General features: G+C 26.1%; 1 protein-coding gene across 1 annotated transcript in view; it reads left to right on the forward strand.

Annotated features, from left to right (window-relative positions):
* Positions 1 to 16,363, forward strand: part of LOC111624251 (titin-like) — a 126,416-nt gene that overhangs the window by 75,392 nt on the left and 34,661 nt on the right. Inside the window, exons 2-5 of the mRNA XM_023367063.1 lie at positions 4,873 to 5,211; positions 10,540 to 10,650; positions 12,509 to 12,712; positions 14,871 to 15,167. Of these exons, the coding sequence (XP_023222831.1) occupies positions 4,873 to 5,211; positions 10,540 to 10,650; positions 12,509 to 12,712; positions 14,871 to 15,167 (951 nt within the window). The remainder of the gene's footprint in view (positions 1 to 4,872; positions 5,212 to 10,539; positions 10,651 to 12,508; positions 12,713 to 14,870; positions 15,168 to 16,363) is intronic.

A 16,363-nucleotide genomic window follows, 5' to 3' on the forward strand; every position in this document is an offset into this window, starting at 1 on the left:
TGCAAATCCTTTACACTATAAGTTGATGATAAAAAATTATATTTGATGGGTGAAAGAGGTAAACATCATTAAGTTTAACAATAATTTTTTTTTTTTTTTGTTAAATTTTAAACTATAACCATCGAGTATATTTATTTTGAGATTTCTATGGAGATATTTTTATTTTTATTGACATATTTTATGTAAAAAATAATTTAAAAAAAATTAAAAATAAATCGTAACATGAAACAAATACGTCAGAAACATGTCACGCGTGCATACATAATCAATCTATTTTCGGTTATTATTATTATTATGATAAATATATCGAACAGTTTAATATAATATAAAAAGAGCATATAATACTTTTTATCATAGATGATAATAATAATAATAATAAAATAATATAGATAATTCGAGTGAAGAGTTGGCTTGGTATATACAAAGAAAATGTTATAATCAATATGCGTGATAATATGAATTTTAACAAAATTCTGAGCTTCTACATTCAATGACCTCGATACTGAAGAAAGATTTATATCATGATAATATATATGAACAATATTGATTGGTTACGTGATTGAAAATTTATATTATAACTGCTCTTATTATGTCATAGAAAAAAACTATTTTTTAATATAGATTTTATATTGTTTTATTTAGTTACTGCTTTATAATTTTTTCAAATTTCAGCCCAAAAAGTTTAGACATATCAATTCCCACTGTCGTCTGTCTGTCTGTCCTTCCTTAATCTCGAGAACTGTTGTTATCGAGATAATGGAAGGACAGATAGATGAAAATCGAGATCAGATATGGACAGGAGGTCCGATTAATTATATACCAACTTCCGGGCTATACCGGAAGATACGTGATTTCAATTCAAAAATGTTCCCCTGTAAAGGTATTAGATAGATGACTGGCATGACACTATTGTAATTAGGAAAAGTATGACGTACAGGGGAAAGATACGACTAATTTTAGATCGAGAGCATATATTTTAAATTAAAAATATGGTTAAAAATTGCAACCCGGCATTGTGATGTCACAATAATTTTTGCTTGTCTTACTTTATACATATATAAATATATGTATAAAGTAAAAATATAAGCAATCAAACTTCTGTACAACGGCCACTAACGAAAACAAATATGTTCCGAGTTTGGCCGTCATTTGCAGGTTATTTCGTACGCATTTCTGTTTACGAAAATTAAAAATGGCTCCCGTTTAGAAACGGCGTGGTTGGGAGGTGGTCGTTATTAAAAGTTAGATTGAGTCTGTATATGTATAGTAAAACTTATGTAAACCGGATCGCATGGTATCAAATTATTTTTTCCGTTTTAGATAGGTTTTACTGTATGATGTTGAATTTAATAATATAATTAATATCATAAAGTTTAAAATTTCGAAAATTATGATTAATTGACAATTGAAGAAATTTTCAAATAACTTAAGTATTTTGACCTTCTATATTAATAGCGAAGTCATTTACATTATTGACATGGCTAACTGTATAGAGAAAGATAGAGAAAAGTTGTTTGACCATGAATGTTTGTCAATATTCTAAATTAGTATATATTAATATTTTAGCAAACATCTAGAAATTATTTTAGTCCAAGTCTATTTTTAAAGCATCGATAAGTATTGCTTATTAAAAGCTTAAATGTGTTAAAATTCTTCCTAAAACGAATCCTTTCTATTTTCTATATTAACTTGAGTCACTGATTAATATTTTAAAGGCGTTTAAAATATAATTAGGCCCTATATATTCTNACAAAAATATAATACAAAAATATAAATGTTTAAAAACTGTATAACGTAATTAAATTTATTATATAATCCTTTTGTTTTTTTACCTTTAAAAAAAGTCTTGTTTTGTTTATAATAAATATAATAATTTATTTTAATCGTTAAAGTCAATCAAAATAATATTTTAGCGAAGAATAATGAGCTTAATTTTTATACAGGCTAAGCCAAAAGTCAGTTGACCACTGTAAAAACTAAATTGCTGTTTTCATTTAAATAATTATGTACAGTACTGTACTGTACTTAATCGTATTCGCAAGTTTACATATATATATATATATGTGTGTGTGTGGAGTAACATCTCCATATATATATATATGAAGAGGGTGGCCCAAAAGTTAGTTAACAATTTTTTCTTATGTTTCCGGATGAACTCGAGAGTACGATTAAGTACTTAATTATTTAAACGAATAAAGCAATTTAGTTTTTACAATGGTTATCCGATTTTTGGGCCACCCTTTCCGTATTTATATGTAGTGTGTGTTACACGAGGAGGATGAGTTTGATATCCCGCGATATCCCCAGGGTTAATTTCATAAAGTTAGAATAATTAAGTTTCCCAAGTTAAATTTCAACAAATTTTCGGGTATATTAGAAACAATTTGTTATCGTGATTATTATAAAAGTTAATTAATTACATTGGAGAAATGTTTTGATCGTGTAAATTCTGTTTGATTCTTATAATTGCATTTCAGTTAATTAATTACATTTGAAAAACCCCTGACAATAGAAAATCTTTTGGTTAAATGTTTAATTAAGATTTAAACGTTTTTAATTGACAGATATTTTTTAAAACGTTTTCTTTTTATTTAAACGTCTTTTAAAAGAATGCCACGTTTACTTAATAATGATTTGGAATTGTTTAAAATTTTATTGATTCAAATTAATTATTAATTGAAATTTATATAATTTTAAAGCTTATAAAATACATTTAATTATAAAATAGTTTAAAAATTTAATAGAATTTTTTACAATTAATAATATTTAAGTTTATAACCTATAAATGTGTTGTAAAAACGTCATATAATCACACTCCACGTCATTTAAACAGCATTAAAAATTGATTTATTTAAAAAAAATACATTTTAATTTAAAGAAATATTATAAATTAATTACTATTTTTATATGTAAATTATAATTAAGCTTAATTTTTTTAAATTTAATTTTTTACTACTTTCGCATTTATACTTTAAATAAAATTCCTATAATTCAATTAAATAAACAAACAAATTTATTAATTATATTTAAAAATTTATAAATTTAACTTTTAAAAAAATGCACACGGTAAAACCTGTCTAAAACGGAACCCGAATAAAACGAAAACCTGCCAAACAGACAAAAAATATTCTATTCTATGCCGTGCGAGTCCGGTTTACACAGGTTTTATTGTATTTTATATTTCTTGCACACTGTTCATATAAAGCATTTTTCAAATAAAATTCTTTTTTTTTGTATTGTTTATCAAATTGTAAACTTATTTTTATAAAAATAAAGGAATAAAATAGAAAAAAAATAAAGTTTCTGCTGAGTAAAATAAATCCAAAAAAATAAAAATGCAGTAGTTATTATTTGCAAGTATAATAATGCACATCTGTTTCACACGCATTCAAATATATGATAGTGGATCTTTATTTTTTTATTATTATTTTTTTCTAAAAAAAACTACGGACATATTATTAAATTTTAATAAAAATTTAATTAAATATTGGACAATTGTTTATAAAAAAATTTTTTTTATTATTAAATTATATTAATATTTTCTATTAAAAAAATATTTTCCTCTTCCCCTCTTATACTTTTTCTTACACAAAGAAATAAAAATCTATTTAAAAAAAATATACTTTAAATTATCAAGATGTAATAATATAAATAATTTACTTTAGAAGCGTGTTAGAAATAATTTAAAAAAATTCGATTTTTATGTTTATGACGGGAGGATTTATATAAAAAGAGAATTCGAAAAAATATACAAGAAACCATCCTTTCAGCTGCAAATCCTTTACACTAATCTATTTATTTGGCTGTCTGCTTTTGTTTATGGTTTTCAGCAAGTACTTTTCTCAATTGTGGTTATAGTAGAAGCTTGTAAAAATTCACTATTGTCTGTCTGTCTGTCTGTCTCTGTCCAAAGACGATATTCTTTCAACTAAAGAAAGAAATAAAAGAGGAGAGCGAGATGGATTTAGTACCGCTTTAGGGTATTTTTTTCTTATATAGTTTTAACAATATTCTTATATAGAAACCGTACAAAACTTTAAAAAATAAATAAATAAAACTTCTTGTTACAATTTCGTATATATAAATAAATATTTTAAAAAATCCTTTGACATAAAAAAAATATATTTAATGTTTAATCAATCGATGATATTGACTAAACACACAAGGACAAAAAAATAGAAAAAAAAATTAAATTAATGTCTTTTCTTCGAGCTATATAAAAAAAATAAACTATTTTTTATTTTTGTGATACGATAACCCAATATTATCCCCGAGGAATTTTTGAAGATAATAATAATTGGTTTCTATATACAACTGGGAATTCTTTAGTTATCTATAACCCAAGAAGGCACATAAATTAGCAATGTCAAAGTATGACACTTCTTGATAGATTTCAAAGTGTACGAGTAAACACGAGACAATAATTAGTTTATAAGTTTTATTTGATGTTTTAGATCATGTTTAGAGGAATGAATCTTAGTTATTTAACAGGAAAAAATATCATTTCTGTCGGAAAAAAATCATGAATAATTCTCTCGACAAACATATAAATAACTGAAAAAATTTACTAGTTTTCCATCCATTTTATATGCGTGCTTGTTTAGGATTTTTGGTTAGAAACCTTGAAAAAACATGGCATTAATCATTTTTATAATGTTTACAACGTATCGGGATATATTAATATTAATAACTTAAGGAGAAAAAATATTAATTATAACATATCGTTTTTATGTAATACATTTTTTTTCCTTCTTATCGTTACCAAAGATTTTATTTACTTTAGAATATTTGATTGATGTTCTTTATAAGAAATTTTTTTGTGGTTATCCAACTTGAATTTTTGATGATTAGATTTACATATTTTATTTCCAGACGTGGCTACTAGAGTAATGGGTATAGCTGGTGGAAAAAGTATGTTACCGTGCAACATCACCCCTCCGACTCAAGATGATAGTGTATCTTTGGTGTTATGGTATAAAGACGATTCTATCACGCCAATTTATAGTCTAGATGCTAGAAGAGGAAATCTCGGTCAAGCTAGACACGCAGCTACTGACAGTTTATCCCGGAGGACTTATCTCATCACTACAAATGTCCCTGCCACGCTCGAAATGCACCAACTCAGTTTAGAAGATGAAGGTGCTTACAGATGCAGAGTCGACTTTAATAAAGCTCGATCTCGTAACTCAATTATTTATTTAAAAATTATAGGTAAGTTTCTAAAATATCTGATGATAATCTTCTATAAATCTCGTAGATTTAAGTAAAAATGTTTCCTGAATTCAGCCCTTCTCGGAGCTTTAATTAGATAACAGACAATTGCAGCTTACTTAATTAACATTCACAAGAATATCCAATTCACCCCGAGATGAAAAGGTATTCATGCCATTATATTATCATCGTTATTCAGATATTTAAAGGATGATAAAGTATAGAGAACTTATCACTCATTCAGTACCTTTTCGGATAACTTCTTACTCAATTTAAATCTCGTTTAATCAACAGACACGTCCGAAACACGATTAGAAAGGGATTTTATTTTATTTTTTTCTATTAAGAATTATTGATAATTTAATATTCTAAAACTTCTTAAGTATATAACACGCATATGTAATAAGATTTAAGAAGATTTTAAGTAGATAAAATGATAAAGTGCAAAGAAAATCACATCAATGAAAGAAGTGCTAGTCGTTCCCATCTGTCAAATTGATTTTGCTTTTGTTGTACATTAACTCGGTACATGTTCATACCCTTTTTTTCATTTCCATATTCATTCAACTCCTTGTCTTTCGTGTATTGTTCAAAGAAAATCTAAGAAAACACGATTAAATGAACATAAACCTCTTCACTTCATGCAGAAAAACAAGTAATATTAACTTCGATACCCGTTGAGAATATTTGACTTGATGACTAATTAATTAGATATCAAATTTCATTTATTATTTCGTATGTTAATCTTGTAAACGAATTTGCATTTACATGAAGGTAAAGAAAAAAAATACACGACGAAAAAATTAATAATAATAAAACTATCTTTTAAGAGAATGATATTGAAATTTGTTCGCTTATTTTTGTTTTTAAATATATTAATTAATTATTTTAAAAAAATAATAATATATTATATTAGACAGATTTAACAAAGCATTATTCCTTATTTATTAATATTTATAATTAAATAATTTATTTGAAAAAATGTTATATACACTTTTCGAAGTTTTTGTGATTTAACCTATAAGATGTGATTTAACCTATAAAAATGGGAAATTTATCTATCTTATTAACAATAAAATTAATAATATTATATATTGTTATATTCCTCGGAAAGTAAGGAATTAAATTATTTTAAAATACTTTTAATATTGTTTAAATTTGAAAAGTAAAAATTAAATTCATTACCCAATCAGAACTTTGGGTACTACCAGATTGGAATTGATTGAAAGATTTTGATGATATGGATTGAGGTAATGGAATAAGGAAACACAATACATAGGCAATTTGCCTTGAAGTAGTATTTTATATGGGAAATTGGTCCCTATTTAGGTATTACGCGCGTAAAAATTTCTAAAATACACCACGTAGTCGACTCGTGGTCAGGCGCGAACCCGAAACCATTAACTAGTGGCCGAATGGATAAAATCACTCGGCACCTAGTTAATGGTTTCGGGTGGGCTTTGCAAAATCATATAATTTAACGTCTCCACAACATACTTTTATGCACTACTAACATTTTTAATATGATTATTAAAAGTGACCTTCTGATCAAATGTTTACACCAAGATAGGAAACAGTATCTGAGTATGGAATCGACTGTTTGGAAATAAAAAATGGCTACATAGACAGGTAATTTGTTATTCCTTACCTAAAACACAACAGTTTTTTCTTTAATATTAAACTAAAGATTTAATTTCCCTAAAGAAGAAAATAAAGCTTGTGTAATATATTAGCATAGGGATGTATCAATTTTAAATCAGCAAAAGCTGCTGATGAAGTTTTACACGAGGAAATAATTTTATTAATATATGCAGAAAAGAATGTTTTTTCTATAATTTTATGTCGAATTTTTTCAGAAAATTGAAGGTGTTTTAACAAATTTAGCGTACCTAACCATGTAAAGACGATCGACGATGAAAAATATCAAAGAAATTAATTATAAGTAAACAATATTTTACACGTTATATAGATCATTAAATGTAAGATATAACCAGTAGTAACAATCGTACATCCCCACAGACTCGTTGTACCTGTTGGACCTCATAATTAGCTTCATCCTCGGTTCCTTAAGTGCATTTTCATCTATCAGAATGCACAAACTCTCTTACTATAGAATTTAATTAACGTTATTTCACTATTACCAACATACTGATTAAACTATGTAAATTTGGTAATTGGCCGAGGTTCCTTACTCTGTTATTACTACCAATACACAGCTCAACTACAAAGCTTTATTGAATTCTGTATTATATTAACAAGACAGCTCTCGTAAATCCCAATTGCTACCAGATGGCAACAATACAGATAAGTCACGTGACATTGGTGTAATATCGAATGTACTAACAAGATCACACTCTTCCCCTGTTCTTATGCTTATGCTTAAAATTTCAAGCTTTAAACACCCTTTTTACCATTTTTTAAAATGGTTTTTACTGTTTATCTATCCTGTTTATGTATAGAGATAGATAGTATGATGAAAACTATGATGGGATTTAAGCTTTTATCAAAACAAAAAGAGTTTTCGTGACTCGAATTTTATAAAAACTATAAAATTTAATGCATTAAAAAGAAAGATAAATATTTAAATTTGCTAAAGACAATGAATGTTTATTGAAAGCTTTTGTTAAATGGCTTCTTCCTTTACTATTTGTCGTGCCTTTAACATATTCTTCTTTGTTTTTTAAGAAACAATTGGTGAATTTAAATAAGTAATTTTTGTTTTATTTATTTATATATGTATTCTATCGATCATTAATAATATAACGACACGCGACGAAGAGTTTTTTTTAGTGGTTAGCAATTAGATAAACATTCGTGTGTACTCAAAATAAAAGTTTTTTTTTTCTCCCTATGTTAATAATGACATGATCTTTAAAAATAAACTTTTAGCTTGAATTTATATATTTAAAAAATTTTGGTGCTTCTGACGAAAATTCAATAATTAACAAGTATACTAGATACACGCGTTAACAGTTATCACCTGTACAAGACACGCATATTCTTGTTTATATGAAGATTTTAATGTCTTTATATATAAAGACATTAAAATTTTATTTAAAAAATTTTTTTTGACATATTTAACTGTATTTTTAATGGTTTAATATAAATATTAAAGATTCATAAGAAATTAATTAATAGAAAGTATCTCTTAATACTTAGAAAGAATCTTCAAAAATGCTGAGGATGATTCTTTAGCATCTTTGAAAATTCTAGTTATATTGATGATTGATGATCATAGATGCTAAGAATTGACAATTAGGATACTAAGGATGATTATTGAAAGATTCAACCTCAACATCTTTGATCATCAATCATCAATAACTTTGAATCTTCAAAGATGTCAAGAATAAATCCTTAGCATCATCTTTAAATCTGCTTTATTTTATTATGATTTTTATCAATTTACGAAATTTAAATGTTCTAAAATTAAATTAAATTTTTATTTATATTAAGTATATAATTTAAATACCAGATTTTGTTAAATTATTATTATATAAATTTGGTTAAGATCTCTACAATAATTTATAAAATAATTTTGATTATTTAAAAATAATTGTAATTTTATTAAAAAATTAAACCTATATGATAAAAATTGTTGTATAAATCCATTAAAAATTAAGTTAAAAAAGTTCTATTGATTAATTATTAAAAATTAAATACTTCAAAGAAATTAAGCACCAAAGATTTTATATTTAGCTATGTTTAGAGCTAAATATAAGCTCATTGATGCTTAATTTATTAAAAAATTATAACAAATTTACAAAGTATACTTTTGTTTCCACACTTCTAGACACTAAAAGAGGTTAAAAAAATAAAACAAAGACAATTTCCTGCATCACAATAATATTTTCTCTCATTCAATATGCTACATTTCACATTTACTTCTCATAAAAAAACATTCAAAATATATTTTCTTTATATATATATATTGGGAGATGTTTCTGCGTATCCTCTTTTCAATTCGTTTTCTCATCTTTTCTTTCTCTTTTCCTTTTTTTCTTTTCCACAAACCATGTTCTATCTACCAAACATGTACTTCAGTAAAGTACCAACATTTTGAAAATTGTAAACCATCTAAGAAACTATCGAAACAACTTGAATATTTGAATATTCGAGTTATTTTTTAAAAAGATTTTTTTACATTTTTACAATCACCACCTCACAAATTTCGAGTAGAAAATTATAAATTTATAAGGAAATTTCTCTTCTAGATGGTCGCCAAAACATAAAAATATATCGTTACTGATGCGATTTTTAAAAGTTTACAATAAAGAAAAATGTTTATAAAGTAATTAAAATTCAATTTTTATGTATAAATTTACATGAAATTTATTTTAAAATAGTAAAATTTAATTAAGAAATTATTCATTTTTGAGTAATGAAACGTGTGATATTGATATACTCTGTGTGTGTGTGTGTGTGTGTGTGTGCAATTTTTAAGGTTTATAATAAATAAAATTATTAGAAAACGTTAAAAATTTAGTTTTAAAATGCAAATTTATTGTTTTAAAAATAAATTTTTAAGAAAAATTTCTTAAAAATTTAATAATATTTGAACGGATTTAGACTTGAAAATTTTTGACGAGGAGCTTCAGAAAATAATTCATAACAAAAATTTACTTTATTCATAAAGAAAAGAAATTTTATCTCTGAATAATTTTATTTTTTTTTATGATGAAATTCGGAATTTTTGAAAATATTACTTTTTCTAGAAATAATTTTCAATACTATTCTCAAGTTAAACGATTCGATATAACCAGTTAATGTCTACTAAAAATTCAATTGACTTTCAACAGGTGACATATAGCTATACTTCAACTAGAAATTCTATACTGTAAGAAAATTTTTGCACATAAAAAAGTTATATTAAAAAAAACAGATAAAAATAAATTATTAAATAATATTAAATACGTTATTTAATATATTTACTTAACTTTTATATAAGCCTATATATATATATAACATCAAAGCCTGAAATGCGTAAAGAAAAATCACTTATTTTATCTAAAAAAAATGAAAAATTAAAATTTTATTACGTGTAAAAATGTATTAAATCTTATATTATACAATTTAATTAAAAGAAAAACTGTTTGTTCTTCGAAAAAAAACCTTCAAAGATGATGCTGAGGATGAATCCTTAGCATCTTCTTTACTCACCAGAATCTTCAATGATGATGATAAGAATGAATCCTTACCATTACAATCAGTTACTGGATTACACGTAGTTTTCTTGGTGAAATCAATAATAATAATAATAAGATAAATCTCATTATTGATTTCATTTATCCTTAACACCATAAAGATAATAAATGATATCTATCGTTTCAGTTCCTCCAAGGACAGTGCATATCAAAAACAAGAATGGTGAAGTCTTGGATGGGGTGATAGGACCTTATAATGAAGGTGATAGAATCTATCTTCTATGTGAAGCTGAAGGAGGTAAGTACTTAAAATTATATTAATGTTTTTCTTAAATGTTATTCCAATATAAAGCATGCATCCTCGTGTATATTTTAGATATCTTTGTGTGTTAAGAATAGCAATTTTCTGTAGCCGAAACAGTAAATTTTTATAATGAATCCTACAAGAGGTATTGTTTTCTATTTAAATGTAAATTTGAACTGTCAAAATTTTCGAAAATGTTCACTAAACATAAAAATATTCCTTAAATTTAACATTAAATTCATGGAAACACCCCAAAAATTTCTTCTTCAATAGTAAAAAAAAAACAGAAAACACTTATCGAGAAGAAAAAAAAAATTGAAAAGAAAATACTTTTCGTAAACAATTATATAATTTAATAATTCCTAGAAGACATTAACCCAAATGAATTTAAACTTTCCATTTAACTTGTTAATAATTAAGTAGCTATTCACACTTTATGAAATATCCAAGGGAAATGGCTGAGGAATGGGATTTTGCTAAAGTCTTCGACAATCAACTAAACTACTGTATATATCCAATCTCTAATTATTACGCTATTGATGTCATTCATACAGACAGAGTTTGCACCATCTTTCCATTTCCAAAACGGAATTTATATGCGTGCTATCGGGTCTAGACCCAAATAGCATTAAAGTTTGGTATGTGTTGACTAAATTCCCACCAGTATTAAATTTGCCATTTACCAAATACTCAACATTTCTGTGAAGTCTGAGTAATTTCGTATATGTACCATAACAGATATCGAACAACACAACAACTAAATAATGTTTCTAGACAAAGATTGTTTCACAAAACTATTGTCATCTTCACCCTCCTTTTTTTCAAACCCCATTTTTTTAAAACTGATTTTCTACTTAAATACATTATCTACAGTTGAATGTTCATCTGTTTTTCCGACTTAAATTTTAAAAAAAAAATTATGTATTTTTTTACAGTTTTATCATACTTTAGCATCTTCGGAACATGCTTGGAATAAATCACTTTAATAATAATAAAAAAAGAAAAGAATTCTGAATTCTGCTTACAAATAATTCTTTCCAGTTATTGATCTAATTTTAGAGTTACAAAATCTCCATGCAGAAATTCTATTATCTATCGAATTTATTTTCAATTCTAATCATTTTTTTTTCCTTTCTTACTTTATATATAATCAATTTTCAGATTTTTGTGTGGAAGAGAGATAAAAAAAATAAAAATAATAATAATAATTTGCATTGTAAGTATAATAGATTTAACTAGAGCGAAAGCTATTTTGGTAAAGGGAAATTTTAAAATTAAAATTAAAAACAGATTTCTCTTCTATAATTCATTTTAAATACATTTTTCTTTTCCATTTACTTATCTACATACAGGGCGGTCCAAAATTCAGTTTACCATCAGAATGGCTCGAGCAAGATTTGAAAGATTATCATATTTTTGTAGCTTTTGTAAGTAATAAAGTATTTGAATAAGAGGATTTGTAATGGTTAACTGACTTTTGGACCTCCCCCGTTCGAAGTTATACAGACAGTCCAAAAGTCAGCTAACTGTACAAATGGCCTTAACAAGCAATTATTTATTGTGACATCGTGAAAATGCAGGACTGAAATTTTTAATTATATTTTTAATTTATTTAATTTAAAATATATTCTCTCGGACGGACGGACGGACGACAGTGGGAATTGTTGGGCTGCAATTTGAAAAAAATATTATAGACCTATAGAGAGATGTCCTATTTTGTAACGTTTAAGTACTCGAAAACATGCAATTATTCTTTAAAATGGTTAACTGACTTTTAGATCATTCTATATAACTTTGATTTTATTTTAAAAGTAATTATATAGATATATATTTCCCCCGTGTGAAATCTTAGGAAGACCACTCCCTTCTTTGACATGGTGGAAAAATAAATATCCGTTAGACGATACGTACGACGTAACTCCAAATGGTGTAGTACGTAACGAGATGATAACATCGATGCTGGAACGTGAAGATCTAATGGCAACTTACACGTGCCAAGCTTCAAATCACAATTTTTCTGCACCAGTCAAAGCTTCAGTCATCGTAGATGTTCATTGTAAGTATATACATGTGTATATATATATATAAATAACTTTTATAAAACTTATTTGAAAGTTTCTATACTCCTGTACATAGGTTAAGGTAGTGTATGAGCTTACAAATTTTCGAAGCTTTCCAAATCCTTACATTAAAGTTAAGCATTACCTCTACAGTAGATGGTTAGATCATTTCTTTAGTAATCCAGGAGTGTATCAAGATTTGCCAAATGTCAGCCATTTTAAAGCCAAAAGAAGAAGAAGAATTTCTAGAAGGACAGATGCGTGAACTTATGAATGTCGAGTGGAGTATGTCGTAGAAGAGACACTTATTTCTCTCATCCTTCATCTACAAATCTCAAAATCCTTGCAGAAGGAATTTATCGACCCATTCTCTTCACTGTTGGCGAATTTAACCATTGTTCGAAAGTGTTTAACGTCAAGAAAATGAATAGGATTTGGCAAATCGGACAGCAAAAATATGAAGTCATATACTTCATTGCCTTTACAAAAATTCCCTTTTCCTTTATTATTGATAGAACTTTTAGATTTTTGACGAATATTTGTCATCGATAATTTCTTCCTCTGACCCCTTTTTAAATGTTCCAACATCATTCAGACTGAATATATTATTAAATTGCATCATTCTTCATCACTTACTTCAACATAAAAAATAAAAAAGGAAAGGAAAGGAAAGTTAAAAATAAGGAAAGAAGAAATGAAATTATTACATTTCAGACAGATAAAAATAATTTAAATCAATAAAAACTAATCGATATGCATTATAGATGTGGCTTAAGTTATTGATAAAAATTCTTGTTTTTTTCCGACTTCACGAAACTAATATTATAGAAAATTTGACTTTAAACTAAGGGAATTTTTTTCCGAATTTCTTTAACTTTAGGGAATAGTTTACCGACCCTGAATTCATCAGGGAACAAAACGGTAGAACTATCCAGTTATTCCCTAGTTTCTTTTGACCTTCTCAACATCTTAGTTGAACCAGATGACGGAAATAACGTAGTCTTACTGTAGGAACTAATCGTTTTTTTGCAATGCCCAATTCAATTTTCCAAAACTTCCATCCAAACTTCAGCACGCGAAAAAGAAGTTAAAGGAGACTATGAAATAGAAAAATCTCTTGACAAAAAGAACGTATTGACTTCTTTTTTTGAAAGAAGAAGGGGGAAATACTTTTTTTTTCTTATTTGGTATATACCTTCTAACTCTAGCAATACCAATATCTCACGTTTTTTTGATTTTACAAGAGATAGAAGATGACAGTTCAACATAGAGAAATTTTGAATGTGTAAGAATTTCTTAATAAGAAGTTAGAATGTCATTTTGACGCTTTCCTTTTTTTTATTTTTTTTTACGTTTTTTGATAGACTCGATCGAAATAAACTAATAAAAATACATTTATATATATATATAGATTAAAAAGTATTTTGCTGTTTTTGTTAAGGAATTAATTATGAAATTTCCTTTTTTTACGTGTATTTCTAAAAAAGAACATTGACATTTTGAAGTGCTTGATCGATAAATTAATTTCATTTTCTGAATATTATTTCATACTACACATTTAAAAAAAATATCTGAATGTTATCTAATTAAAGATTTAATATTATTTAATACGAAATTTGGAATTTTTCCCCCTTACTGCCTAGTATAACTGCAATCGAAGATAAGCTTGAAGCTAATGTGATTTTTAAACATTACTGATTAATAAAAATAATAACTGACTTAATTCATTTTAAACAAATTAATAATACTTAATTTTAACATCATTATCATCATTTAAACCCCCTTTTTCCGTTAAAAACGTTAGAGTAATTTACGAGTTTTATCCTTTGTTTAAAACTCCAATAGCTTTCATCTTCCATTAGTTCATCCATTAGGCTACTACTTTATTTCGTTGCCTTTTCCTCCATTTTTTTTTTATTTTATAAGAAAACTATCTTTTATAAGGTTTCTTTATCAATAATGTGTCCAATTTTCTTTTATCCCCACTCTTACACTTCTCTAACTTCAGTAACTACAATACTATCATCTCTTGAAGATCTTGTACAGGAATCCAAGCATTCCAACTGGAACTTCCAGATCAATTTTTTATATTTTATACCATCCCTTTTTATTTATAACTCAATTAAAAATATATATAATCGATATCGATTCCAGATCCACCATTAGATGTTAAGATTGAAGAACGAGGTCAATCTCTTTCTGCCCAACGTCAAGCAGAGTTCCATTGCAAGTCAACAGGCTCTCGACCGCCAGCTGTAATCAGTTGGTACAAAGGAACCACGGAAATGACAGAAACAAAAAGCAGTGTCATGCCAGAATTGAATACAACAGTGAGTATGATGTCATTTGTACCCACCATAGCTGACACGGGCAAAAAATTAGTGTGCAAAGCGGACAATCCATTGATAGAACACAGCAGTATAGAGGATACAATCAAACTCGACGTTCAATGTAAGTTGATAATTTATAAGGAAAAATTGCTTTTTATTTTACTTATATAATATAAAATAAATCTTTAAACTATATTTTAACTTTTTGACTATAAATCTGATAGTAAATTTCTTTCAAATTTTCCGTATTTTAACTTGAAATTTGATAAATTAAACGTATCCTTTTGTAAAAATGTTCGATATTAACAGGAAAAGGAACATATTTCAAATGACAAAAATGCATTTTTTTTATTTATAAAAATATTCTATTTACCTTTTTAAAACGTATTTATCAATAATTTAAACCGATATAACGTTGTCCTTTTGCTAAAAACACCTCGATATATCGGTTTGAAAGTATATATATAATTTCTCCCGCGTGTTTTTTTTTATTGGAAAAAAAAACTAATAAAATTTATTACATTTTTATGAAAAATAAAAGAATAATGAAATGTTGGAAAATATATTAAATTATTTTAAAAAAATTTCATGCTCATGATTCTAATAAGATTATCCACGTAAGAAGTGGAAACAAAGAAGATTCTATTCCTCTTCAGTAAATTGAAAAATTTCTTTATATATATATATATATATATTCCTCAAATTAACAATTTCATAATAGCACTGCGTCCGTTCTGTATTTGTGAAGTGCGTTAAAACACTTCATACTAAATGCACATATAAATTATAAATTATTAGATTTATTTATTTATCTATATAAATCACAGAAAATGAACAGTTAAAAATTTATTACGATGTATGAGCCTATATATACTGTATATATACCACGTATATATACATTATAAATTTTTTGACTGTTCATTTCCTGTGATTTGTGATATTTATTTTTCATCTTTCGCTACAGAATTCCGTTTTAACATGTTTTATATATACAGTCAAAGTCGTTTACATGGGGTATTTTGAGGGTTTAACTTCTTATTTGGAAAGAATTAAAAAACGCAAAAATAAAATATGTTATATCCGTTCAGTTCCTACTTTGTTTGCTTTACTTTGTTACCCTATGTGTCATACATCGTAATAAATTTTTAACTGTTCATTTTCTGTGATTTATATAGATAAATAAATAAATCTAATAATTTATAATTTATATGTGCATTTAGTATGAAGTGTTTTAACGCACTTCACAAATACAGAACGGACGCAGTGCTATTATGAAATTGTTAATTTGAGGAATATATATATATATATATATATATA

Source organism: Centruroides sculpturatus, unplaced genomic scaffold, assembly GCF_000671375.1.
Source record: "Centruroides sculpturatus isolate CEXI.00-Female unplaced genomic scaffold, Cexi_2.0 scaffold353, whole genome shotgun sequence".
NCBI classification, from domain to species: Eukaryota; Metazoa; Arthropoda; class Arachnida; order Scorpiones; family Buthidae; genus Centruroides; species Centruroides sculpturatus.